The following is a 27,123-nucleotide window of genomic DNA, read 5'->3' as shown; positions in this document are numbered from 1 at the left end:
ACTTGGAGCACTTTCCCCACAAACTTGGATTTTTGTCTTTTTGAAAAAAGTCTCTTAAAGCCAAGTGAATAAAGAGATCTGAATATTCTAAAATGCCAAGGAAGCCTGATTATTTAAACCTTGTTTATCATCACAGATTTCACTGCTCAGTACTGACTATATTCAGTCATCACAAAATTCAAACTAAACTAGAGATAGAATTCACATTCCAGTTGATGCAATGATTACATTTCACTGGCTGGAAGGACACTGGCTCTATGTGAAGGATGTATTTATGAACTTGCAGCTCTGAAGTCACTGGGGTGGGCCTGTGACTCGCTGGCAGGGTACACTCACGCCTCCCATGTAGGAGCCTTGGGCTTGGTCCTTGGCACCCAAAACAACAGAACAACAAAGCCCCACTAATTGTTGCAGCTGCCTCCCCACCACCCGCACTAGTGGTCTCCTCTTGGTGCCTGGCAATGCCTTCCCACATCACACTGCAGACACAGTGAAACTTAGGCCCAAATGTCCTTCAGACTCTAGCACATGTGTTCCTACCAGCACTATGGTACATGTGTGTACTGGTGGCTTTCCCCAGGTGTTGTGAAATTTTTATTATTGTATTAATAAAAGTTATTTTTGTTAACACAATGTCTCCTTTGTAACCTCTGGCCCTCCTGATGGTGCAGCTTTTATCTCAGTGACTAAGAAGTACCACTCGCATGTCCTTATGAGTTCAGAGTCAGATGCCTTACGTTTCAGCTCGCCACTTGTCATCTCTGGATCTGAAAGGAGGAAACCGAGGCATGCTTGGCTGAGGAGCAGAGGACCAGGACTCTGTCTGGAGGCCAGAGTTCACTCAGCCCGCCCGCCCTCCCTCCCTCCCTCCCTCCCTCCCTCCCTTTCTTCTCTTCCTTCTTCCCTCTATCCCTCCCTTCTCACATCTCCCTCTCATCTTCTCTCCCTCTCTTCCTCTCCCCTCCCGGCTCCCTCCTTCCCTTCTCCCTTCTTCTGAAGGCACAATATGCAAACCAGGAAAGTGACACTGCCAGAATCTCTACGAAATGGGCTTCAGCCTTTCAAGTTTTATTTGCTGCTCATTTATCCATTCACGGAGTGGCTGAGTGGGGCTGGCAGGGCTCTGCAGTGGAGCCCATCCCTGCCCTGGTGGAGCAAACGAGGACTGATCTTCTCAGCAGCGCAGCAGGGAGCTGAGGGGCGGGCCGGGGTGAGCTTGATGAGCTGGGCAGGGGCCCTCCCGTGGGCACACAGGGCAGTGATGTTCTTGGGTACGCGTTTGTCCCCGCAAACAGCATGATCCACGGAAAACTCCTCCCCAGGAAAGCTCCCCCTCAAGCCGTCAGAGGTGCTTGAAGCCCTGCAAAGGAATCTGCATCTGTCCCATGTGGGACATGAGGGTCCTGCAGCTCCTCCTGCTCACGGCATGGAGGGTCCAGGTGTGGCCCGGCTGCCATTCTGTCCAGTTTTACTCCAAACTGGCCTTCCCTCATCTGCAAACACAGAACGATGAATTTTTTTGTCTTTCACACTCAAGGGAATTTAAGTTTTATGCCAAATCAATGTTTAAGCAACAGAATTCTGTTTCTCAAAACAAAAAGATCTGCAAGAAAATTTTTTTTTTCCCCCTTTATTTTATTTTATTTTTTTTAAAGTTGTAGATTTACAATTTAGAAAATTTTGAACACATAAACTTTTTTTTTGGTATGTGAGAAATGGGATGGTTTCAATCTTGAACACTCATTCACCACGACTAATTCGGAGCCATTATTCAACAGAGGAGTTAGTGCTATCCTCAGAAAAAGCCCAAACTCGGTCTCCTGTTTGTTCTGGGGGCTGCCCCTGGTGGTGCTGGGGGGGAGGAGACAGGACTGGGTCCCACCCAAGCCTCCCCATCCAGCAGAGCCCCCCAGGGCATGGCCCAAAACCAAGCCCAGTCTGGCACAGGCGGGACTGAGAGGGGGCAAAGCCCCCGGGAGGCTCCGTGTGCCAAGGGGAGTGGGGAATTGTGCAGAGCCGTGGGGGGCGGGCTTGAGGGGCCGCAGGGATGATCTCGCTCACCCTTTGGCGCTCCCTCCTCCCGAGCACTGTACAGCATGAGCATACTGTACAGCACCATACAGCACAAGTATGAGTCTCCTGAGGAAGGCTTTTATTACGAGACAGAGATGACATTCCCATCCCGTGTGAAACTGGATCGGGGGCGCTGGGGGGCATGGGGTGGGGGTTGGCGTGGGGTCCAGCTGCCTGGCGCTACTTCTTGAGCTTCTTCTGGGCGGCCTTCTTCTTCACCATCTGCAGCCGCTTCATGGCGTTGAGCTGCGACTCCTGGGAAGTGGGTCCCTTGAGGGAGGCGGAGGGCGCGCTGCCCGCCTCGGAGGCCGCCTTGCCCGTGGCGCTGCTCCCTGGCCCCGCCGTCCCCCCAGAGCCATTGCCGCCGAGCTGGCTGCCAGGCGCCAGGCCGCTGGGGCTGGGCAGGCCAGCCTTGCTGACGTTGTCGCAGCTGACTGAGCGGCTGAGGCCCGCCTTGCCCAGCGTCAGTGGCGGCGGTGGCTTCAGGGGGGCAGTGGGGGTCGTGCTGCCCCCTGAGACCAGCTTGGCGCCCAGGCCGCCCTTGGAGGAGGCGGCGAGGCCAGTCAGGCCCACGGGCTTCTGGCTGGCCGAGGCGGAGGCCGGCTTTCCCCCGCTGCTCGGGGCCCCTGAGCTCAGCTTGGCCGTGGATGGCCCCGCTGAGGAGGTCTTGGCGGCAAACGCTGCCCAGCCAGTGAGGCCGCTGGTCGCTGATGAGGAAACGCCAGCATTGGAGGAGTTTCCTGAAATAACCGTGGACGGCTGAAAGGGGAGAAACAGCACATCAGCCGAGTACCTGATAACATCTGACGCAGTGATTCGAACATATGAGACACAGACATTCAATCCTAAGCCGGGGGGGGGGGGGGGGAGGGCTTGTCCGGCCCTCCCCAGAATCCCACAGGGTCCTCCAAGCCACCAGAAGGGATCCCTGAGTAATTCAGGGTTAAGTCCTGAGCATTGCCAAGTGTGGGCCCCAAACAACAATAAATCCTTCAGGAATTAACCTGATAAAATGCAACGAAAGTTCGAGCTAATGAAATCTGCTATTTCCAAAGCAGAAAATTTTGGATGCCAAATGAACACAACTGCCCTTCCCCCACTGCCCTGCTCTCTGGGCGCACCTGACAGTGCTTGGGTCAGCTCCTGGGGTGCTTGGTCTCAGCCAGGTGCTGTGAGCGCCAAGTCCAGCCTCCTGCGTGCAGAGCACGGGCCCCAGCACCTGAGCCTCCGCCTCGGCCCCAGCACGGCCTCCTGAAAGCTGCTTTTATGTTCAGTTACAAGCTAGACAGGAAAATCAGATGTAACTTAGCTTCTGCTTTTCGCCACAGAAGACATCAGCTACTGAACTCAGTAAACATCTCATTCTGTCGACTTTGCTCTAAGTGACCTGTAGATCAATTCAAAAGCAGACTCCGGTCTTAACGAACAAAAATAACTGCACCCTGGCTATGCAGGAGCCCCTCGTACCATAGGCTCACTCCACAGTGAAGCACCCACAGATGTACACTACAAAGGACTTGGCTGGGACAACGCCAGGTCGGAAGCGAAGGCCTGAGGTTCCATCTGTGACAGTGCTCATGAGAGTACTGCCTTGCCCCCTCTCTCCCTCTTCTTCTCTCCTGTGGTGCTGGGAGCTGAGCCTGGGGCTCCACACATGCGCAGGGAGCTCTGAGTGCCAGTTCTGGCCCTGAGGCCCCTGCGCCCTGCAGAGCACTGTCTCACTGCCTCCAAGGCCGCATGCTGGCCTTCCAGGGAGTCTGACTAATAAGATGCTTCTCTATGGGACTTCCTTGGCCTAGGGAAACCAACAGTGACGGTGCCGCCACTGTCTGATTCTGCAGGGATGCCCCTCCCCATCAGGGAACAGTGCTCTCTCTTCATGGATTCAGTGAACTTCTCCCTTCAAAACAACGCCATGCTCACACAGAGGTGAGAGTCAGGTCTGCAAACAGCACCTTGGGGGCTACCACACTTAAACTCTGCCCGGCTCTATTCTAAGTGGGCCCAGCCCTCCCACGGGGTAGCTTCAGTGCAGCCTGCATGCAGACATCCTGAACCAGGGTCAAGTGCTCAAAATACAGTGTTCTGAGGGGTTTATATCAGGAGTCCAGATTTTTGTACAGACTTTGAAAAACGGTAGTTTTTTTCCCCCAGTAATAGTGTTACCACACTCTTACCCATGAACCTGCAAAAGATAATCCTGACACTGCTTGCTCTTCAAACCCGTGTTCTCCCCTGAACACGTGTCTTGCTTGCTTGTCTCTCTCTCTCTGCTATGCCCACTCTGGAGAAGCCTGGGTTCTTTCTTGAGCACACATTTCGCGCTCTCTCTCTCCCCTTACATATTCCTAAGTAAGTTCCAGTAAAAACTATCTTGAGTCAAGAAAGAAAAAAAACAAGCCTAACGCAAGCCACCTAGATTCCTGAAGGAAGGCAGAAGAATGCGAGAAGAGGATGCGTGGAGGGTGCAGGTGTGCTGAGCTCTGAGTTTACAGCTCTCAAGAGCTAATGTCTTGTCTTTGTTTCTTCCATTAGACATAAAAATGTCCTGCCGTATGGCAAGATGATATTTCAGCACACTTCACAGCAGAAAATGCATCTGAAGCGGGTAAAAGACCCACCCTGACGGAACGGAAGCAAGAAGAGCAAGTTGTGCGCGTCTGGCTGCAGCTTCCCTGCCCGTCCAGGGGATGGCATCTCCATGGCGACAGCTGTGGGGTCTCATCAGGACCCAGGGAACAGCAGTCTGAGCTTTTGTGGGAAGGGTGTGGCTGTCATCAGAAGCTCACTGTGGAAAAGGATTGCTAAGGTATGTTTGTCTGTCTGCTCTCGGTGGGGAGCCTGCCGTGCTCCGGGGCTGCTCCTGGCTCAGGCACGGGTCCCTCCCGGTGTTGGGCCAGGTCCGCAGTTTTGGGAGTGCCCGGGCCTCCGGCAATGAGATGTGCATCCAGTCTGTCTGGGAGCCACCTCTGGCTGCTCAGTGTTTTGAGTATGAATATTTTCTTACTATTCTTAGATATTTCCTTTATACATATAAATGGAGACAGACTTCCCTCCCCATAGGAAAGATGTATTCAGTTTCATTAAAAAAAAAAAATCAAACCTCTTAATTAGAAGATAATAGTCAAGTCCTTAATTTTCAAAAAAATAGTTCACGCCAGAGCTCTTAAAAAATACACAGTGTAATAATCTACCCGTAAGTGATTTAAGACCAGAATGCAGCAACTCCAACGACCTTTGGAAAACTAGCCTGACTTCCATTTCAGCTCACCAAGTTTCTACATGAAAGTAACAGACACTCCTTATGTATCTATTCTTTCTCAGAAAATCTCTCTCTCTCTCTCTCTCTCTCTCTCTCTGTCTCTCTCTCTCTCCCTCCCTCCCCCCTCACTTCTCCTTCCCTCCTCCTCTCTCTACGGTGCCAGGGCAGAAACCAGAACCCCATCCAGCCAACCACGCTACAGCCATGCTGAGGGCTCTGAGCTTTGCCACTCAGACCTATGAGGGCAAGGGAGCAACTTGAGAATTTTCTAAGGTCAACTTATGAGTTTCTGCAGCTAACTAATTTTTTTGGGGGGGAGGGGGCAGGAGGAGGGCACCCCTAGCAGTGCTCAGGGCTTACCCCTAGTGGCCTGGGGGACCCATGGAGTGCCAGCGCCTGCGCCTGGGCCGGAGGTGTGCAAGGTGGGCGTGTCCCCCCTGTGCTGTCACTGCAGCCCCTCAGGCTGACTCTCTGCTCCTGTCTTCAGTACCAGAGTGTGCAATCCAGTAAACGGATTCTTTTTTGGCTACTATACTAGAATATTCTGTTCCGTTATGTCAATAATAAAGGGTACGGTTTCAGGAATGCAAACTTAGGAAGAAGTGACACACTCACTGGATGGTGTGGTCCCATGGTGGAAGAGGTGGGTTCTATGAAAATTCATGAATAGAAGACAGAAAATAATATAAAGCAAGGAAACCTCTTCAGAACAGGAGCCGAAAAGCTGTGGAGCAAACCAGCAGCAAGAGGGGCACAGCGCTGCTGCTGAGGGCAGGGCTAGTTCAGATTTAATCCCGCTTCCTGTCTGAAGATATAGTTGGATGGCTCAGAAATGGCAGCGAAGGCCCTAGCGAGGGCCTGTCTGAAGGGGTACAGGCAGGGTGAGAGGCGAAGGAGCACAGAGACGCCCTTGGTGCTGGTCAGAGAGGACAGTCTGCCTTTCCTACCGATGCCCACGGCAGGACTGAAGCTGCTCATGATGCAGTTTTGTATCAGGGAGCTAGAGTTCGGTCAACTAACCAACAGCTAAATCCCAGAGGCAAGCGGAGTGCGCGTACCTTGACTTCTGTTCTCTTGAATGCCAGGAAGGTTGTTTCCGGCTTGAGCTTCAGTTCAGGCTTCTTCACCAGCGGGTCTTTGACGGTGGGAGCGACAGACATGACCGTGGGGGAAGGCTTCTGGGGTGGTTTCTGAGTTTTCTGTGCCTGCAAAAACCAACGATTCTGATTAGACACTAAGCTTCAGCTGAGAGCACAGAGAGACCAGCAAGAGCCCTTGACAAAGCTGCAGAAATCACTTAGAATTGGGTCGCCTGAACTCATCTGTGAAACAGGACAAGGACGTACTAGCAAGGAAGATTCAGAGTTTCGGGTCTCAACCAATCCTGCTGTTCATGTATCTTAGAATCGGCTAAGAGCAACTTAGTTCCTCCACATGCAAGGAGTTCCTTATTCTTTCTCTTCTACTTTCCAATAAACTTTTCTACTTACTAAAACAAACAAACAAACAAAAAACCCCCAAAATCCACAATCAGATAAAGTCTGAATAGAGAATTTTGTATAGAATGTGGTTTGTGAAGCATGAAAAGACATATCACATATACGATACATACAAACATTTAAATAATGACTTAAATAAGTTCCATTTTCAGTTGTCTTTCAAGTTTCAACTTTCACTGTAAAGGCAACTACCGATGCAGAGGGAGCGATTGGGCAGAGAGAAGGCCCCTACCATCCTCTTCATCTGCCTGGTACACCGGGCGCAGTACCACACCAGCCGCGGGTCGTTCACTTCCTTGTCAGTCACCTGCGGCTTGTGGCAGTCTTGGTGGTAGAGGTTGTGGCACTCTTGACACTCCACCAGCTGGTTGCCAGATGCCACTGTCATCTGCCTGAGGAAACACACCATCAGATGCTGCTCTTCCTTGAAGGCACCAACGGGACCATTCCCAGCTTCTGCTCCAGGAAGGCAAAGCCCCAGAAGGCCGGGGGCAGCAAGTCCTGGCATCCCTCCCTGGGACTTCATCCTTTCACTGTCACTTCTACCAAGTGCCCGAGAGGCCACAACTGCCTACATCCTCCCCGGTTTCTCGGTGGGACTTTCCAAGGCTGCCAGCGAGTCTCCTCTTCTGACACCGTGAAGCCTTAAGGACTCGCCTTTTGCTGTCCAGAGGCTGCTTTGGGCATTCACTGGTGAGTCAGATCACCTGAAAGGTGGAACCTAATAGTCCAGAGCCAGCACATGGCTGCACAGTGCTCCCAGGGCTGCCCGCGGGAAGTCTGCTCTCCAGCCTGCCTACCCGGAGAGACATGGAGGGAGGCGCAGTCATGGGTCTTTTTCTGGTCACTATTTCCTTTCTGGAAAAGGATACCCCTCATGTTAAACAAAATCAATATCTCTGAAGACAAGGGTGCCTCGACCAAGGAGCCTATTTAGAATTCCAGCAGCACGTTCTCTTTCTCTATAATGGCCAGGAGCTCAGCCCCATCATCAGAGCCAAAGGACATGGCACTGTCCCCTGGCCAGAGCAGGGAGATCCATAGCGAGAGCACTGCCATCAGAAAGTCTGAAATCTAGTTATTCTGATACTGAAAGTGCATTTCCCAGGATAATGATGCCTTATGATGATCTTACTAAAACAATGTGAAGAATAACCTTCCTGACTGGAAATGATAGACATCAATTCACTTTATAAATGGTATCAACAATTCAGGGAAGAAGAAAACGCAACCCCTGTGAAGGAGAGGCGATGGCAAGCAAGTGCAGGCAGGGCTTCCATGCGAGCACGTGGCAGCTGCCTCCCCCAGGCCCAAGGCTGCAGCACAATCACACCACACAGAGAAGAGAGAGATTCAGGGCCAGGACACAGCGGGGAATGGTTCATGGAAAACACTCATTTCCAATCATCTCAAGACCTGAAATGCTGGGCGGCTGATGAGGACCAATGGAGCTCCACTTCCCAAAAAACAATGACATTTTTAATAAATCTAATGACTGCACCCACCCGGGCTGTGGCTGTACGGTGCGGCCAACTCACCTGCAGACGACACAGGCTAGCCCCATCTCCATAGCAAAATCGTCAGCGCTAGTCTCCTCGAAGCCCGAGAGGTCGGCCGTGGCCAGGTCGCGGCTGCTCTGCACGGCGATGGGCGCAGATGGTGTCTCCGGCTTCTCTAGCCGTGGCTTCTTGGGGACGTCCGGCCCTTCTGCAACGTCGGGCTTCATCTACACACAAGCACCCGTGAGGACATGGAGGTGAGGGATGGCACGGTGCACCCCCCGGCTCTGAGGGGGCGCAGGAGGGACAGCCAAGCACTCACAGGGAGGGCCCCGGTGGATGAGGAGTCACAGTGAGCATCCAAGAAGAAACCCGCATGGGCGGGGGTGGGGGGTGGTCAAGAAGCAGAACAGGTGAGCCCATGTTCCTCCTGGCAGCCTTCAGGAATTAAAGAATCATGGCTGGTTACCGGATTTAGCCCCCATTTTCCCTATCGGAAGTTATGGCCTGAGACACTGAGAAGCTAATATCATTATTTTCTACTCAAAAAATTTTTTTTAAATTGATATTTTTTGAAGGGGAGGGATCCTGGGCCTCTCCAGCAGAGCACAGGCAGACTCCAGGCTTCGAGACTCAGGTCACTCCTGGCGGGCTCAGTGTTTCTGCGTGGGAGCAGGGAACAAACCGGGCTGGCTGGATGCCAGGGCCCCAAACTACGTCCTGTCCTGTTAAAATATGTTCAAAAGAAGTAAAACTGAACTATTGAATTTTTTTGCCTAAAGTTCGGGACAATTCACTATCAGCGGAAAGAACTCTTCATGATGCTGACTCTGGAGGCATCTTCCAGAATTCAGTGCCACTGGCCATGCAAACACTGTAGCACTGAAACACTGTCCTCCCATTGTTCGTTGATTTGCTCGAGTGGGCCCAGTAACATCTCCATTGTGAGACTTGTTGTTACTGTGTTTGGCATATCAAATACGTCACAGGGAGCTTGCCAGGCTCTGCCATGCAGGCGAGATACTCTCGGGTAGTTTGCCGGGCTCTCTGAGAGCAAACATAGGCAACAAAATAAACAAATCCACTTCTTGGCCCCAAACTACTATTTCCAAAAAACATCTGTGTGCCACTGTTCCCGGCAGCACTATTCACTATATTCAGGATATGGACCCAGTCCAAGGGCCCAGGAACAGCAGGAAGGAACTCGCAGCACCCGCGAACAATGGAACAGCACTCGGCTCAGAGGGAGAGGAAATCAGGCAACCTGCTGCTCCTGACTGGGACGAGAGGGCATCATGTTGAGAGTGGTCAACCAGAAGGAGGGGCACAAGCAGAGAGGACGTCCCCTGTATGGGGGATAGAAAGGAACAGAGAAAGGGAGTGACAAATGGCCCACAAAGTGAGTCAGCCATGGCGGGGCCTGGAACCTGGTGGGGGCAGCAGATGTTCCCAGGGTGGGGGGGGGCGCACAGAAAGCCTGCAGGAACAGGACTGTAAGCCATGGTGCCTCAAACAAATTGGGAGGAAGGAAATCAAGGAGGTAAGAAACATTGCTCCTGGCCATGGTCACTATTCACAAGGAGTAGCCAAGCAGGGCCGTGGGGGTGCTCACCTTGTCAGCCGGCCTCTTCTCAGCCTCCTTCTTGGCCTTGTCTGCGGTGAGGGCCTTGCCATTGCTGCTGCCAGACGGGAGAGCGGACGACGGCTTGGGCTCCTGCTTAATGGAAACAGGTTTTGTACTTGAAAGTTTGGCTGGCTCCACATCCTAGAAGGTGACCAGAAAATACAGCGAATCATCCAGACCATCCAAACACGGCACGCAGTCAGATCTTAGCATAAGCGTTGGTGACAAACAAGGACTCCGTCAGCAATCTGAGCCATGTGATGTCCTAACGGATGACGAGGTGCCCTGCCCTGCCCTGCCCTGCAGGGGAAAGCACTAGCTTCCTGGGGCCCTCGGTCACAGCTCCTCCCACTGGCCTGCCCAGGGCTGCCTCTCTGAGCAGCTACTCGAGTGCCCTGCGTGTAGGCTTTTTGTCTGGTTTCTTTCATGTGGCGCATTTGCCTTGAGACGCACCCATTGGGTCGGGTGGCTCAGTGGTGCCTGCTTCAGACGGTCCAGGGGAATAACGACGCACACCATGTTGCTCCCCTAACTGTCCAGGGACGCTGGGTTCCCAGGGGTCTGGGGCTGCCTTACTGACCGTCATAGTGTGCATCTCTGTAGGGACAATTGCCTTCATTTCTCAGAATGACCACAATGACCGCATCATCAAGGATGCAGACTTATCCTTGGCGGGGGCAGCTGTGCCAGGCCTCATGTACCAGGGCCAATGCTCTGCCACGGGGCCACGTTCCCGCATCCTGCAATGCCCCTGCTTGCCCTCAGTCCTGACCCAGAGTGCCGGGTTTCCACTTTCTCCCGCCGCTTTACAGATCACAGCCTAGTTCGGGTTTGGGGCCACACCAGGCCATTTTCTGGGGCTGGGGGACACAGGGGGAAGGCGCGTGGCTGTGGGGAGAAGGGCAGATGGCAGAGTGCCGTGCCGGGGCTGGGGGCGGCCATGCCGGACCCTGCTGGTTCTCGAGCAGAACAGAGCCCTGGCAGGCACCAGCCCCAACTGAAACCAGACTATGGGCCTCTCGGGAAAGTGTGGACCCCAGCAGAGCCTTAAGACAGTGCCAGGGAAACATCTATGATACAAATGGGACTTAAACGTGAGACATCAGGTCATGTCTGGTAGCCTGGGAAACTCCGGTCAAGCCTGCAGAGGTCTAACCCCGCAGAGGTCTAATCCCATGGAGGTCTAACCCTGCGGAGGTCTAGCCCGCAGAGATCTAGTCCCGCAGAGGTCTAACCCAGCGGGATCTAACCCCACAGAGTTCTAGCCCACAGAGGCCACTCCCACTGCGACTCCCGCTGAGCTCTGGCTCTCGTGTTTCACACTAACTCACCACCACAAGCAGGAGCTTGCGTTTGCGCTGGAAACGCCTAGAGCCAGGCCAGTGTCTGCGGGAACAGCTCTGTCTCTGTGACTCTGACTTGTACCAAAGGTGGAAGACTGGGGAAAACCTATTCTTAAGTCAAGTCCTGAGACCTGGTGGCTTCAGACACCCAGGGGACATTCTCCGACCCGTCCCTGGGTAGTGGCTTCCGGCAGAACTCAGAGAGCAGCGGGCGATTTAGATAATATGACATGTACGTACTTGGATAGAGGGACTTCCTACTGTTTGAGAATCTCAAAATACTGGGGGTTTTATCGGCAGAAATAGGATTTTCTAGGGCTGGAATGATAGTACAGTGGGCAGGGTGTTTGCCTTGCACGCGGCCAACCTGGATTCAATTCCGAGTATCGCATATGGTCCCCTGAGTAATTCCTGAGTGCAGAGCCAGGAGTAACCCCTGTGCATAGCCGGGAGTGACCCAAAAAGAAAAAAAAATAGGCTTTTCTTTTAGTGGTCAATATTAACAATCAGAGCAGACTGTACATGCAGTGTATGCTGCAGGGTTGCGTGCGTCTGACATGTCTAACTCAAGAGAGGCTACTGGAGGGACTGGGTCACACTGTGGGCAGACCTCGGAGGGGAACTGGCGGCCTGAGAATGAGAGAGCCGGGGCTGAGGAGGACAGGGAGACCCCTACTGACCTGGCCTGTTTGGCAGGAGTGAGTCACATCGTCCCGTTTCCCCGTGTGGTCAGCCGAGGCGGCCCACACACCGGGTGACGAGAGTGTGAGGCCTATAATCCCACGGTTAGGAAGAGCTCTGAGGGCGCTGGACAAACCAGCCCGGGCGTCCACCCACGCAGGGTCCAGTTCCCGTGCCCTGGGCACAGCCTGTTCTGGGAGAGTACGCACTGGGGCTGAGTGACAGGACTGCGGGTAGGGCGTTTGCCTTGCACGCAGCTGGCCCGGGTTTGATCCCAGCATCCTATATGGTTCCTAGGAGTGATCCCTGAGCACAGAGCCAGGAGTAACCCCTGGGCATAGTCGGGTATAACCCACAATGCCAAAAAAAAAAAAAAGCCAAAAGAAAAAAAAAAACTACACATTTCTTTCAATTGCATGACTCTTCGAGGCTGAATTTAAACACCCTCATTGCAAGTGGAAACAGGCAATCTGTGGGGCCTATGGATGCGGTTTTCCGATTGCAAAGTGGGGGGGGGGGGTAGGGGACAACACTTCAAGGGACAGTTGTCGCCTGCACCGCTGCAAATAAAAGCATCTGGGATGCTGTCTCTTACTATACGACCTAAGAAAGGGCCAATCAGGTGTAGCAGGGGAGTGTCTGGCTCCAACACACATGCTCTGCACACAGAGCACAGCAGCTGTGCTGGGCCGGGAGTCACCATCCCCATCCTCACTGGGCTTGGGGCTGAACCGATACTTTTACATCATCCATTTTTTGCCCCTTAGAAGAGCCTTATAGAATAAATGCAAGTAAACGTTTTGTTCAATGGCCTTAAAGAAATTATATTCACTCAGAATAATGTGAATCATCAATAAGCAGCTTAATCCCCAAAAGTCCTAGAAAGGGCACTCCCTGCCCATCTCCTAGCCCTGCCCATGTCCACTCACCTTTCTGGATGGTGTGATATTCATGGGGAGCCCGGGGAGGGAGCAGACTCAGTACAGGGCTCCCCCTGCTAGGAGAGACCCCCAGGCAGTGTGGACCTCAGGGGTCTCACCAGGAATGCTGACCATGGACAGAGAGACCCACGGCAGCGTGTCTCCGGGGCCTGAACAGTAACGCTGAGCACGGACAGAGAGACCCCCATGGCAGCCCCCCTCCCCGCCAGGTTGGCACAGGCACCTTCTGGGCAGGACGGTAGCTTGAGTCGCCGCCCCGGGCCAAGGACTCGTCCAGCAGGGCTTTCAGCTTCTCCGCAGAGTCCTTACTCTTGGAGTGCAAGAAGCCCAGGGCTTTCAGGAAAATGGGATCGAGCTCCAGGTTCACAGTGGCGGCCATGGCCAGAGCCTAAGAAAGAGAAAAGAACAGGAGCTGTGAGCTGGGTCAAGTTGATCTATTTTGTTCTGATGTTTATAGTAAGACATGCTGTGTGCATGATACAACATTCAAAATGCCCAAGAAGTTATCACAGATAAAGGGAAAGGTTCTCCTTATCCGTGACCGGCAATATCTAGTCCTTTCCCCAAAGCAAGAGCGTTATCACATAGACAGATAGTTTCCTGTGAACCTACACCCACTTCAAAAGTCCAGAAAAGGGTGGGGTTAAAAAAAATAAAAAAAGAGGGGACCTCAGGCGTCCCGGCAGACGCCTGGAGAAACGCAGCTGTGAGCGTCTGCCGTCCCCTCTTCACTCCTCACGCGGCGCTCATCTCATCTCAAACCCAGGTCAGCTCAGCCCCTGGTGTGTGGCCCCGGGACTTCCATCTCTCCCTTCGGGACCTCAGGCGTCCCGGCAGACGCCTGGAGAAATGCAGCTGTGAGCGTCTGCCGTCCCCTCTTCACTCCTCACACGGCGCCCATCTCATCTCAAACCCAGTTTTCCGTAGAGGTGTGGCCTCTTCAGAAGTGGGCGTGGCTTCAGAGTGGGCGTGGCCTATTTTCCCCCATTCTAAGGAACCTAGTTCCCAAGGAATTTAGTCCCCAACCTACTCAGCAATATGAAGAAACAAAGAAAATCCCCACCACAAGTGGAGGACAACAAAAACAATCCAGAACATTCTGTCGATACAGCTCACCTAAGGGACCTCTCTGACACAGAATTCAGATACGAAGTCATCAAGATGTAGAATGACCGCAGCTGAAGAGAGAATCAGTGAGCTGGAAGATCAGCTGCGGCAAGCCAACACGGAACAACAAACAGTGGCAAGGGACCTCAAAATAGCTTTTCAGACAATCAGAGTCCTAGCAGATGATTCCAAGAGGAACAACATTAGAATCATGGGACTACCTGAAGCTCAGGGAAACAATCCCAACGAAAAAAACACCGTCAAACAAATCATTGCTGAAAAATTCCCAGAGCTCCGCAATGCAGCCATTCAGGTTCAAGAAGCCCGAAGGGTGCCAGCTAAAAGAGACCCCAACAAAAACACTCCAAGGCATATCATAGTTAGAATGATTGATGCTGCCGATAGAGACACAATACTGCAAGCAGCAAGGGCAAAGAAGGAAATCACATACAAAGGAGCACCCCTTAGATTCACAGCAGACCTATCTGAGGAAACCCTGCAAGCCCGAAGGCAGTGGCAAGATATAGTAAAAAAAACTCACTGAAATGAATGCTTCACCAAGAATACTCTATCCGGCTAAACTCTCCCTCAAAATCGAAGGAACAGTACACTATTTTCTAGATAAACAGCAGCTCAGGAACTTCATAGACTCAAAACCAAACCTAAAGCAAGGCCTAAAGGGGCTACTATAAGACAAGACAAACCCTACAACCACAACACACCCTACAGAAAATGACACAAAACCCCATAACCATACTCTCTCAATGTCAATGGTCTAAATTCACCATTTAAGAGACACAGAGTGGCAAAATGGATACAGAGACAGAACCCAACATTCTGCTGCCTACAAGAAACTCATCTCAACAGCCAGAACAAACACAGACTCAAAGTCAAAGGATGGAAAACAATCCTGCAAGCAAACAGCTCCTTCAAAAAAGCTGGGGTGGCCATACTAGTATCCGACAACATTAATTTCACATTGAAAAAGATTAGAAGGAACAGTGAAGGCTATTTTCTCTTCATCAAGGGATACATACAGCAGGAAGAAATCACACTCTTAAATGTATACGCACCTAATGAGGGAACAACTAAATATCTAAAACAACTGCTAACAGATTTTAAGGAGGACATCACTACCAACACAATAGTACTTGGAGACTTCAGCATCGCCTTATCAACTCTGGATAGATCTACAAGAACAAAACCCAGCAAGGAATTATTGGCTTTGAAAGAAGAAATAGAAGAGAAAGGGCTTATAGACCTATACAGGGCTTTATACCCCCCAAAGAAAGAATACACATTCTTCTCCAGTGCGCACGGAACATTTTCCAAAATAGACCATGTCCTAGGACACAAAACATACCTCAACAGAATCAGGAAGATAGAAATAGTATCAGCCATCTTTTCAGACCATGATGCACTGAGGATAGAAGTGAATCACACACTGACACGGAGAACAAAATCAAACACCTGGAAATTAAACAACTCGATGCTGAACAATGAGTGGGTCAAGGACGAAATCAAAAGATACCTGGAAACAAATGAGAATGAAGACACAAACTACCAGAACTTATGGGATGCAGCGAAAGCTGTATTAAGGGGAAAATTTATAGCTCTGCAAGCATATCTTAGGACTGTAGAAACGATGCACATAAACAACTTGACCTCACAGCTCAAGACCTTAGAAAAGGATCAACAGAAAGAGCCTAAATCAGGCAGAAGGAAAGAGATCATAAAACTTAGAGCAGAAATCAACGACATGGAAAAAAAGAAACAATTCGAAAGATCAATAAAAACAAGAGCTGGTTCGTCGAGAAAATAAATAAGATAGATAAACCACTAGCAACACTCACAAAGAAACAGAGAGAGAGAGAGCCTTAATAAATCGAATCAGAAATAAGAATGGGGATATCACAACAGAAACTAAAGAAATTCAAGAGATCACCAGAGACTACTTTGAAAGTCTCTATGCCATGAAACAAGAGAACCTAGAAGAAATGGATAAATTCCTGGATTCCTATCATCTCCCAAAGCTGAAGCAAGAAGATATAGAGTACCTGAATAGACCTATTCACATCAAGGAAATTGAAACTGTAATCAAAAGTCTTCCCAAAAACAAAAGCCCACGTCCAGATGGATTTACTAGCGAATTTTCCCAAACATTTAAAGAGGACCTATTGCCAGTTCTTCTCAAGCTTTTCCAGGAAATTGAAAAAACAGAAACTCTCCCAAACAGTTTCTATGAAGCCCATATCTCTCTAATACCAAAAGGAAACAAAGACACCACAAGAAAAGAAAACTACAGGCCGATATCCCTGATGAACACGGATGCGAAGATTCTCAACAAAATACTAGCCAATAGAATTCAACAACTCATCAAAAAGATCATACATCATGACCAAGTAGGATTCATCCCAGGGATGCAAGGATGGTTCAACATTCGGAAATCAATCAACATAATCCATCATATCAACAAAAGAAAAGATAAAAATCATATGATCATATCAATAGATGCAGAGAAAGCATTTGACAAGATCCAGCACCCATTCATGATGAAAACCCTTGCCAAAATGGGGATAGAGGGAACTTTCCTCAATATAGTTAAAGCCATCTACCACAAACCTACAGCAAACATCATCCTCAATGGGGAAAAACTGAGAGCCTTCCCCCTAAGGTCAGGGACGAGACAAGGATGCCCACTCTCTCCACTGCTGTCCAATATAGTACTGGAAGTACTTGCAATAGCGATCAGGCAAGAAAAAGATATTAAGGGCATCCAGGTAGGAAAGGAAGAAATCAAGCTCTCACTATTCGCAGATGATATGATACTATACTTAGAGAACCCTAAAACCTCTACCAAGAAACTCCTAGAAACAATAGGCTTGTATAGTAAAGTGGCAGGCTATAAAATCAATACCCATAAATCCATGGCTTTCCTATATGCAAATAGTGAAAGAGAAGAAAGTGACATGAAGTAAACAATTCCATTCACAATTGTGCCCCAGAAAATCAAGTACCTAGGAATCGCCTTAACTAAGGAAGTAAAGGGTCTGTACAAAGAAAACTACAAAACGCTACTTCGGGAAATAAAAGAGGACACGAGGAAATGGAAAAATATCCCCTGTTCATGGATGGGGAGAATCAACATTGTCAAAATGGCAATACTTCCCAAGGCACTGTACAAATTCAATGCAATCCCTATAAGGATACCCACGACATTCTTCAAAGAAATGGAGCAAACACTCCTGAAATTTATATGGAACAATAAGGCCCCACGAATAGCTAAAGCAATTCTTGGGAAAAAGAAAATGGGAGGAATCAACCTACCTAACTTCAAGCTCTACTACAAAGCAGTAATAATCAAAACAGCATGGTACTGGAACAAAGGCAGAGTTGCAGACCAATGGAACAGAGTTGAATATACTGACATCTCCTCCCAAACATATAATCATCTAATCTTCGATAAGGGGGCAAGAAAAGTGAAATGGAGCAGGGAAAGCCTCTTTAATAAATTGTGCTGGCAAAACTGGATGGCTACATGCAAAAAAGTGGGCTCAGATCTCTGCCTAACGCCATGCACAAAAGTAAGATCGAAATGGATTTATGACCTCAACATCAGACCGGAATCCATAATGTTTATTGAAGACAAAGTTGGCAAAACTCTCCACAACATTGAAGTTAGTGGTATCTTCAAAGATGTCATGCCACTGGCTGAGCAAGTGAAAACAGAGATAGATAAATGGGACTATCTTAAACGAAGAAGCTTCTGCACCTCAAAAGAAACAGTGACCAAAATACAAAGACAGCCTACAGAATGGGAAAGAATATTCACCAAATACACATCCGACAAGGGGTTGATATCAAGGATATACAAGGTACTGGTTAAACTACACAAGAAGAAATTACCCAACCCCATCAAAAAATGGGGCGAGGAAATGAACAGAAACTTTCGCAAAGAAGAAATCCAAATGGCAAAAAGGCACATGAGAAAATGCTCTACATCACTAATCATCAGAGAGATGCAGATTAAAACAACAATGAGATATCGTTTCACACCACAGAGACTGGCCCACATCCACAAGAACAAAAGCAACAGGTGCTGGCGCGGCTGTGGTGAGAAAGGGACCCTCCTTCACTGCTGGTGGGAATGCAGGCTGGTCCAACCCTTTTGGAAAACAGTATGGACGATTCTCAAAAAATTAGAATTCGATCTCCCATTTGACCCAGCTATAGCACTCTTGGGAATATATCCCAGAAAGGCAAAAAGGTATAGTCGAAGTGACATCTGCAATTGTTTGTTCATTGCAGCACTCTTTACAATAGCCAGAATCTGGAAAAAACCTGAGTGTCCGAGAACAGATGACTGGTTAAAGAAACTTTGGTACATTTACACAATGGAGTACTATGTAGCTGTTAGAAAAGATGAAGTTATGAAATTTACATACAAGTGGTACTACATGGAAAGTATCATGTTAAGCGAAATGAGTCAGAAAGAGCGGGATAGACACAGAAAGATTGCATTCATCTGGGGAACATAAAGCAACAAAGCGGGAGACTAACACCCAGGAATGGCTCAGATCAGTACCAGGAATTTTGCTCCATGACTTGAAGGCCAGCCACATGTGCTAGGTGAAAAGGAAGCTCAGATAGAGAAGAGAACACCAAATAAAGGGTGTTGTGAAGACCCTCCCAGGGTGGGAGAGACATGCTAAAAGTAGTCTATAGACCAAACATGATTGCCACTCAATGCCTCTCTGGCAAAACACAGTACCCAAAAGAAGAGAGAGAGAATAAGGGGGAATGCCCTGCCACAGCGGCAGGGTCGGACGGGGGGGATGGGGGGATGGGGGGTGGGAGGGATGCTAGGACCCGTGGTGGGGGAGGATGGGCACTGGTGGAGGGATGGGTACTTGATCATTGTATAATTGAAACCCAAGCACAAAAATTTATAAGTCTATAAATGTACCTCATGGTGTTTCACTAATAAAAAAATGATTAAATAAAAAAAATAAAAAAAATAAAAAAAGAATGTCCAGAAAAACTCCCTGACACAGAACCTCTTCCTAATTTGATTTTAAAATATTACTAAGTTCAGTGCATGCCTTCTTGATGTGATCAGATCAAAATTACTGTATGGCTATCCCAATATCTCTAACTTCATTTCCATCACACATGTACACACAGAATACATGCATGAGTGTGCAAGCATATATGCATGCATGTGTGTGTGTGTACTGGTGGTGGTGGGGATGTCCCGGAAAGGCTAAGTTGTAGGGTATAGAGTTGGTGCAGCTTTGACTTCATCCCTCTCTCTGCCATCTGTCTGCGTGTCTCAGAAACACACCTGTGATAATCTTAATGGGTCACATTTAGGAGGTGGTATCACATGCATTTATCTATTTTTAAAAAGCAAGGCCTGTCGGATGGTGCCTGGTGCGTGCTGTGTGCGTGCGTGCGCACATGCAAATATAAACTCTCCCGTAGGGCCTGTGATAATGCCAAGCGTCAGAAGGAGCTTAAAACACAGTGAAGCTATAATACATCAAAGGCTCAGGAAATTCCAAGACAGCAAAAAGTTTTGTTTTCAGCTAGTCTAGTGTGGTCCTACTTCTGGCTGTCACCTTTTCAAATGCTTCCCTAGGCAAGGAATTATTAAAATAAAAATGTATACTTTGTGTTCGATCCTTTGATGAATATGCCGTGGCTTGAAATTGCTTTCTCTCTTCCAGGTTAATATTATTATAATGCAACACACTTGCGCGCTGGAGTTAAGGGTCTGTCAGCAATCCCTCCATAATCTCTCATTTGCAGAGGATTATAAAGCCATTAAAATCTGCTGTAGGTTGAATCTTGGCATATGAAAGCTTAGCCTGAAAATGGATTTTGTTCCTTCTCTGTCTACTCTAATCCCTCTCCAACTGACAGAAACACATGCGCGTGTGCTCACACACACACACACACACACACACACACACACACATGCATGCACACGTGTGCACACACACTCATAGGCTTTATTTCTTAAAGTGTTCCAGAAGGTACGAGAAGTGACATGAGCAAAGTCTGGGTGCTCAGAAGTGCCCTGTGTCTGATGTTTGCAGGGTCAGGGGGGCACTTGCAGAATCACTTGTGGTGCTGCGGACCATGGACAACTGGGAGAAGACATCCCTGGGTAGAATCACAGCCCTTACTTATGTATCCAGAACAATGCGCTTTATAAAGCACTGAACAAAGGGCTTAACAGAAAAGTCCCGTGAGACTACAGAAATCATCACTTGGCATCGCTACTGTGAAACAAGCTCGCTTCCATGGGGTTTTGTTGTTGTTGTTGTTGGGTTTTTTTTTTTTTTTTTGCCTTTTTGGGTCACACCCAGTGATGCTCAGGGGCTACTCCTGGCTCTGCACTCGGGAGTGGCAGGACAGTGGGCAGGGTGCCGGTCAAGCACCCTCCAGCCTGGTGGGCGCCAGGGGGATGCAGGGAGAAAATAACAAAATGTCTTTTTAACTTTTCACTTAAGAAGGACCTATTGTGGGCTGGAGTGACAGCACAGCGGGTAGGGCATTTGCCCTGCACGCAACCAACCTTGAATCAATTCCCAGCATCCTGAGCACTGTCAGGGGTGATTCCTGAGTGCAGAGCCAGGAGGAACCCCTGTGCATCGCTGGGTATGACCCAAAAAGGAAAAAAAAAAAGGACCAATTGATACATGATGTGACATTACTTTTTCTTGGACATCCTAGAATACTTGACCCTAATAATCTACAGGAATATTATCGTATTACATTGATGTGAAAAAAATGTAATATTCTAAGTGTAAGCTTAATTTTAAAGTTGCTTTTAAAGTAAGGGTGTCACAAAATTGATAATCGCCATTTAAAAAATGCCAATGGTGGGCTGCAGGGAAAGTAGGTGGGTAAGAAAGTAGGTGGGCACACCGGGGTCTGACCCCTGATACTACCATGGTGTGGCCTCAACACAAACCGCTGAAACACCAGTGCTATAGAAAGTGGAGGTGGTGGTATTGTGGGAATGAGTTATTTCTTTCCTTGTATTGGGAACTGTCAATGGCAAATGCAGGCAGGTGACAAAATGTCCCTACCAAGCTATGGTCTTTTCCTTCTCTCTCTCCTCTCTGATCTAGTCGCTACCTGTCACTCACTTCCTGCCCGGCTTGCGCACCCAGGGCAGCCTTTCAGGGCTTCCTCTGGAGCTCGGGGAGAGGCTGCCCACAGCACCAGAGTTCCATCTGTCGGGGCTCCTCCCTGCCCAGTGAAGCCTCCTGGCCCACAGAGCTCACCAGCCATGCACCTGGCAAGCAGGCCTCTCGTCCACTCACCCCCACTGCCCACAACACCCCAGGACACCCGTTTTTTTCTCCCTTCTCCTTCCCATGGCTTGTTCAGGGTGACTTGACACTTCACATGCAGAGAAACCATCAGAGGAAGGAAGCATCCTGCCACACTACTCGCACCAGGCTTCCCCTTCCCCACCCATGAATGAGGAGCACCGCCCCCGTTCCTGGACCCTGCTTTAAGCATCCCTGGCCCCCACGCCCCTCCCTCTCCAGCCCCCCACAGCAGCTCTGGCATCAGAAGAGTCACGTCCCTTTCATCCTGTCCGCTTCACGCTGTAGCAGAATTCCCTCAGAAAGTCCAGTATTTCATACTCCTTTTCTCCATTTCTCTTGCTGAGGCCGCATCCTACAGTTTGGTCTTTGTCCCACGATTGCAGGAAAAGACGCTCACCAATGCACGGCCAGACTAGGTGAACCGAGTGAAAACTATTTCACCTCCTACTTTCTCAGTCTTCTCACAAGGTTCCCCTGACTCCAGAGTAGTCCCTAAGGCTGGCTTGGGCCCACCTTGTTTCTCCCCCGACCCCCTCTTCCTTGGGCCGGTCTCTGCGGCAGAACACAGAACATAGGCACTGCATGCAGCCTGAGGGAAAAGCAAACTGGATCTCGGCACTACACCTGCTGAAGCAGTCCGGGGCAGAGGCGGGCGGGGGCAGTGCACAGGAGCTGTACTTCAAGTGGACTATAATGGGCTGTTATAATCACTACCCTAGGCAGCCCGACCCAATGCCCATGATCGAGACTAACTTTCTCCGTACAGCCCATGACTCCTCCCATCGCAGGCCAGCCCAGCACGCTACTGGCTGCTGCCTCCTACCCCCCAGACCTCCAGCCACTGCAGCCTCCTTCCTCTCTCCCTCCTCTCCCGCTGGAAGCCTGAGACGGCCCCAGCGCCTCTCAGCAACAACCCCCGCCTTCCCATCCTCATCACCGCCGAGACCAGGCACCATCACTTGGGTCTGTCCTGCAGCTTGTCACTTGCCCAACTGAGTCCACCAGGCACTTCTCACCATCTAGAGGTTAAAGCATAAGATGCTGCATGAAGTCTTTGGTGCCCACATGGTGGCCACTGATATCTGGACAGCAGCTGGAGCAGGCACCAAGTACAGACTCCCTGAATATGCCTTGCCGCGGGCTTCTTTCCTTTCTGTGTTTTGGGCCACACCTGGGGATGCCCAGGGCTTAACTCGGGGGCTCCTGCATGCAAAGCAGGTTCTCTCGCCCTCTGAACCTTCTCCCTGGCCCCCATGTGGCACATTTCAAGACAATACAGCACTCTGCTGCCTGACACTTTGTGGAAGTCCCTGTAGTCTGTCTTACCGGTCCATCGAAACCAAGCTTCCCTCCACATGGTCCTGTAACAGTCTTATGCTCCACAGTCCCCAAACATCCTGTATTTCCTGGTTACCATCAGGCCCCACAGTTAGGCCAATAGTGTCTTCTTACTGCCCTGAAGATTCCATAAAGGCCGGCACCGACTTGGCAGAGCCCTGGGAGACAGCAGGGATGAGCTGGCCAGGAGAAGGGTGTCATCATCTCCTCCAGCAGACCATCTCCTCAGGCCTACACTCAGTACCCCCCCCCCCCCCCCAGCCCCTGGCTGCCCTGTTCACTCTGCTCGCTGTGGCTCTTCGCACTGTCCAGGGGCTGTAGGAGGAATCCTTTTCGTTGTGCCACCAATTCCTTTCTCGGTAGTTTTATACGTGATATTACCAACTTTCCTCTCTTGACAGATGCCTCCTGCCCCACCCCCACGTGCCTGCAGCCCAAGTCCCACACTTTCGGTTTCTTGGTGCTCACAGGCCCACTTGCCCTAATGGCGTCTCACAGCTAGCTATGTCTAAGGCTGAGATCAGGAACAGTTCCTGGCGGAGATCCTTGTCCTGAGTTTTGGGTGACCCAATTGTGTGTGTGTGTGTGTGTGTGTGGTGGTGGGGGGGGTCCCAGACCTACATCTGCTCCATCCACCTGAGCAGGGGGCAGGAGTTGGTGATGAGCCCACTTCCTTGTCCAGTTCCCCACTTCTTACTCTGCTTTCCTTTTGCCTCCACAGCAATAATCTTCTTTATTCTCCACGACATCAATACTGTTACCATATTTTTGTTCCTGAATCAATTTTCTTTTTCAGATCCCCTTAAAAAGGAAGGGTTTTTCCCTCCCTTCAAAATAAAGCCCAACTTCTTGACCTAGCACTTTAGACAACCGAAAGAATGGTCCAAAGTTCTAGCTCTTCCTTTCCCTTCCCCTTCTTCCCAGGCCTTCCCTACAGCTAAGCTGCTCACTGGTCCTGCCACCTCTACTCCTTTTCTAGCTCTCGAGAGAACGACTTACTTATTGTTACCCATTTTCCAACTTCAACCGGGGCCACTACAAAGGCCCCTTCCCTAAGGCCTCCCCTCCTGGTGGCTGCTGTGCGGTGCTGGGCGCTGCGTGGCCGTGGAAGCGCGTGGACGCAGGGAACCTGGGCAAAGGTGTCCGTGGACACGGGTGTCTGCGCACACGAGTGTCTGTGGACACGGGCGTCTGTGCACACGTATGTTCGTGCACACGTTATGTCTGTGCACACGGCTGCCCATGCCAGTCTTCTGTCCGAACCGCGCTGTTTCGCCCCGAGGAACCCTGAAGCCGCAGGTCAGAGCAGCAGCTCCGAGTCAACAGCGGCTTGCGCTCTGGCTGCCTGGTCCACCCCAGCACCACAGGGACCCCAGAGCCCCTCTGGGGCTAGCCCCGCCCAGCTCCCAACGCCCAGTCCCAGGCCCGAGACCCTGCTCCGGACCCCGGATGGCCCCCCCACCCGACTCCGCCCCCGACGGCGGCCCCGCCCCCACCCCCGCTCCCCACGCTGACCCCGAACACGCCGGCATCCAGCCCGACGGCGCCCCCACCCCGACCTCCTCACGCCCACCCCGACCCGACCCCGACTGGGGTCCCCAGCCCCCGCCCCCCAGGTGCCCTCCCCCATCCTGCCCCGCCCCCGTCCGGCCGCCACCCCCAGACCCCGCCCCGACCGCGACCCCTGACCCCGACCCCGCGCCGCCCCGCCCCGCGGGAAAACGCGGCCCCGGAACCTGCGTCCGTCTGTCTGTCAGTCCGTCCGTCCCGGGGGCCGCGCGCCGGGCGTGCCCGCCGCCACTCACCGCTGCTCCCCTCCGCGCCGCCGTCCGTCCGTCCGTCCGTCCGCCCGCGGGGGTTCGGGATCTCGGAACCAGGCCCGGCCCGGCGGCGGCGCGGAAAAGCTTTGGCTGCGGCGGCCGGAAGTGACGTAGGGCGCTTCCGGTCCGGGGCTGTCACGGCCCCTCCGCCCCCTTGGTGCTGCCCACGCGTGGCGCGTGCCCACGCGTGGCGCGAGCCGCGGCCAACCGGTAAGGAGCGTCCGGTAGAGTCGGTGCCCGGGGCAGCGCGTGCGCCGGCACCCGCCACTCCGGATCCCCCCGGGGCGCGTCGGGACTCCCGATCCCTGCATCCCACCGGGGCTCTGGGACTCCCGACCCCCGGATCCCCCCGGATCCCCCCGGGGCGCGTCGGGACTCCCGATCCCCGGATCCCCCCGGGGCTCCGGGACTCCCGACCCCCGGATCCCCCCGGGGCGCGTCGGGACTCCCGATTCCCGGATCCCCCCGGGGCTCCGGGGCTCCCGACCCCCGATCCCCCCCGGGGCGCCGGGACCCCGGATCCCCCTGGGGCGCGTTGGGACCCCCGATCCCCGAATCCCCCGGGGCGCGTCAGGACCCCCGACCCCCGGATGCCCCCGGAGTGCGCCCGTACCCCCGGCCTGCAAGCCGCACGCGGGGTGGGCTAGGGGGTCTCACACGGACGTCGCCCGGACGGTGGTCCCGGCACCCGCGTCCAGCCGGAGCAGGTGCATCAAAAGAGCCCCCACCCCCACCCCGAGAAAGCGCAGGTGCGGGGCAGGTGGGCGCGGCCGCGCAGGATGCAGGGGAGAGGATTCTGGGGTGCGGAATCTGGGCTCTGGGCTCTGGGCTCTGGGTCTGGGTCTGAGTCTGGGGTCTGGGTCCGGGGTCTGGGGTCAGGGGTCTGGGGTCTGGATTTGGAGTTTGGGGTCTGGATTTGGAGTTTGGGGTCTGGGTCTGGGTCCGGGGTCTGGGTCTGGGGTCTGACCCTGCGGGCGCGGCCGGGAGGTCCCACCACACCTGAAGGAAACTGGACCTGAGAGTGTGGTGAGACTTGGGGGTCGTTCGGGCCTTTGCATCCCCCTGTGCTCACTCACTGTCCCAGACAAAGACGCAGGGCTGGGCTTCCTGTGGCCGGGGAGAGTTTAGTTAAGGTTTGTGGGTTTTTTACCTCCCAGTCCCGGGTTGTAAGCCTGTTTACTTTGTAGCTTTTTCATTGGGATTGAATGGAAAGTGGATACAGTAGCCTGCGGCCTTTCCCACGGCAACTGTATAGCAGATCTTGGGGTTTGAGGTCTCAGGCCCAGCAACTGAGTCGGCGCGCAGCCCTAGGTTATGTATCTGATCTCCTGGAGTCAAAGCGGCCCGCGGTCGGATTAGACCTTGGGCTGTGAGGATTTGCACTACACTGTATGGAGGGCAGAAGTCAGGTTCTGTGTTCTGAGGTTCAGTTTGATTTCCAGCCTATGTGGCTAGCACACATCTCTCGTGTTGTGGTCCAGTAAGGCCCGGGTCAGGCGGGACTGCATGACCAGCGGATCCCAGATGCTCCCTCCTTCCGGGAGAGTTGAGGGCGCTGTCAGCTCTATCTACCTTTCACTGTTTCACGTCTCCCCTTATCGGGCAGCTAGTTTTAACCATCACGTTTTGACCTTTAAGGACTTCATTACATGCATCCTCACATCACAGAATAAGCATCGAAGCAACGCGAAACTTGAGCTTTGGGGTGTTGCTGCTCAAAGTTTACTCAGTTATTGTGGTCACTCCTGGTGATGCTGGGGGACCAAACGCAAGGATCCAGCAGGTGTAAGACAAAACCAGGCAAGCATCTCAACCCATTAACTGCCTCTGCAGAAGCGGTTTCATTTATTTCCTTTCTTTGACACTGCTGTTGTGATGGCGAGGGTTGCACACCGACCTGTATGTGGGGGAGGGTGCAGTGGGTAAGGGCTCACCCATACGCGGGCAACCCAGCCTTAATCTTTGGTGCCCTGTTTGTTCCCCCGAGCCTGCCAGGAATAAGCCCTGAGTGGACTGTAGCCCCTGAACAGACAAATAATAAAACGTAAAAGTTCGATTACTCCCATGCAATTTTAGAGTAAATGATAAATATTTAAGGGCTTAATATGGAATACATTATTTGGTTTTCACAATACTATGATAGAATCTGTTACTGTCCAACATGTTACATATGAAGAAAACAAGACAAAAATATATTGCTGCTAACTCTGAGTCATTTGAATCCCGTTAGTTGGCTGCTAAGTTTTGGCCCTCCTGCATAACTTCTGCAATTCTTGGTATACAAATATTTTTGCTCAGTATGTGGAATCTACACGAAGCAATATCTCTGCTTTCCTTTATAAGTTTGGAGGGATCTTAGTTAATTCTTTTCTGGTGGTGAGCTTGTTTTTATTTTAAATTATACTTAGTTGGCTCATATACTGGAGTTATTCACTGGAAGCCCTCTCTGGTGCTGTGATTCCTGAGATCACTGAGTGGTTTCTGGGCTCTCATTCCTATACTCTGTCCCTCCTTGGACTAGAACAGTGAGTCCTGTTGACTACTGGAGAGCAAGTGTCAGGTGGGGGCGGGAAGGGAAAGGGAGGGA

At 51.4% G+C, this 27,123-nt stretch overlaps 2 protein-coding genes across 9 annotated transcripts in view; one reads left to right on the top strand and one right to left on the bottom strand.

Moving 5' to 3' along the window:
• Window positions 1-2,190: 2,190 nt before the first annotated feature.
• The window catches only part of INTS12 (integrator complex subunit 12), a 96,960-nt gene continuing 72,027 nt past the window's right edge, over window positions 2,191-27,123 (bottom strand). Inside the window, exons 1-7 of one of the 3 annotated variants that reach the window (XM_056113810.1) lie at window positions 24,522-24,625; window positions 13,146-13,310; window positions 9,946-10,098; window positions 8,373-8,560; window positions 7,067-7,226; window positions 6,394-6,540; window positions 2,192-2,832 (exon numbers count right to left, since the gene is read on the bottom strand). In XM_056113810.1, coding sequence (XP_055969785.1) covers window positions 2,254-2,832; window positions 6,394-6,540; window positions 7,067-7,226; window positions 8,373-8,560; window positions 9,946-10,098; window positions 13,146-13,301 — 1,383 coding nt within the window. In that variant the 5' untranslated portion in view covers window positions 13,302-13,310; window positions 24,522-24,625 and the 3' untranslated portion in view covers window positions 2,192-2,253. Of the gene's footprint in view, window positions 2,833-6,393; window positions 6,541-7,066; window positions 7,227-8,372; window positions 8,561-9,945; window positions 10,099-13,145; window positions 13,311-24,521; window positions 24,626-27,123 lie in introns of those variants that run through there. The other 2 variants (XM_056113812.1, XM_056113811.1) reach the window with 2 other exon arrangements.
• LOC130023334 (glutathione S-transferase C-terminal domain-containing protein-like) overlaps window positions 24,617-27,123 on the top strand; it is a 68,781-nt gene continuing 66,274 nt past the window's right edge. For all 6 annotated transcript variants that reach the window (XM_056113824.1, XM_056113823.1, XM_056113826.1 and 3 more), the window contains exon 1: window positions 24,617-24,746. The gene's annotated coding sequence lies outside the window, so the exon portion shown is untranslated. The remainder of the gene's footprint in view (window positions 24,747-27,123) is intronic.

Source organism: Sorex fumeus, unplaced genomic scaffold (assembly GCF_029834395.1).
Source record: "Sorex fumeus unplaced genomic scaffold, SorFum_2.1 ptg000024l, whole genome shotgun sequence".
NCBI lineage: Eukaryota > Metazoa > Chordata > Mammalia > Eulipotyphla > Soricidae > Sorex > Sorex fumeus.
This window is presented reverse-complemented; position numbering and strand designations above follow the sequence as displayed.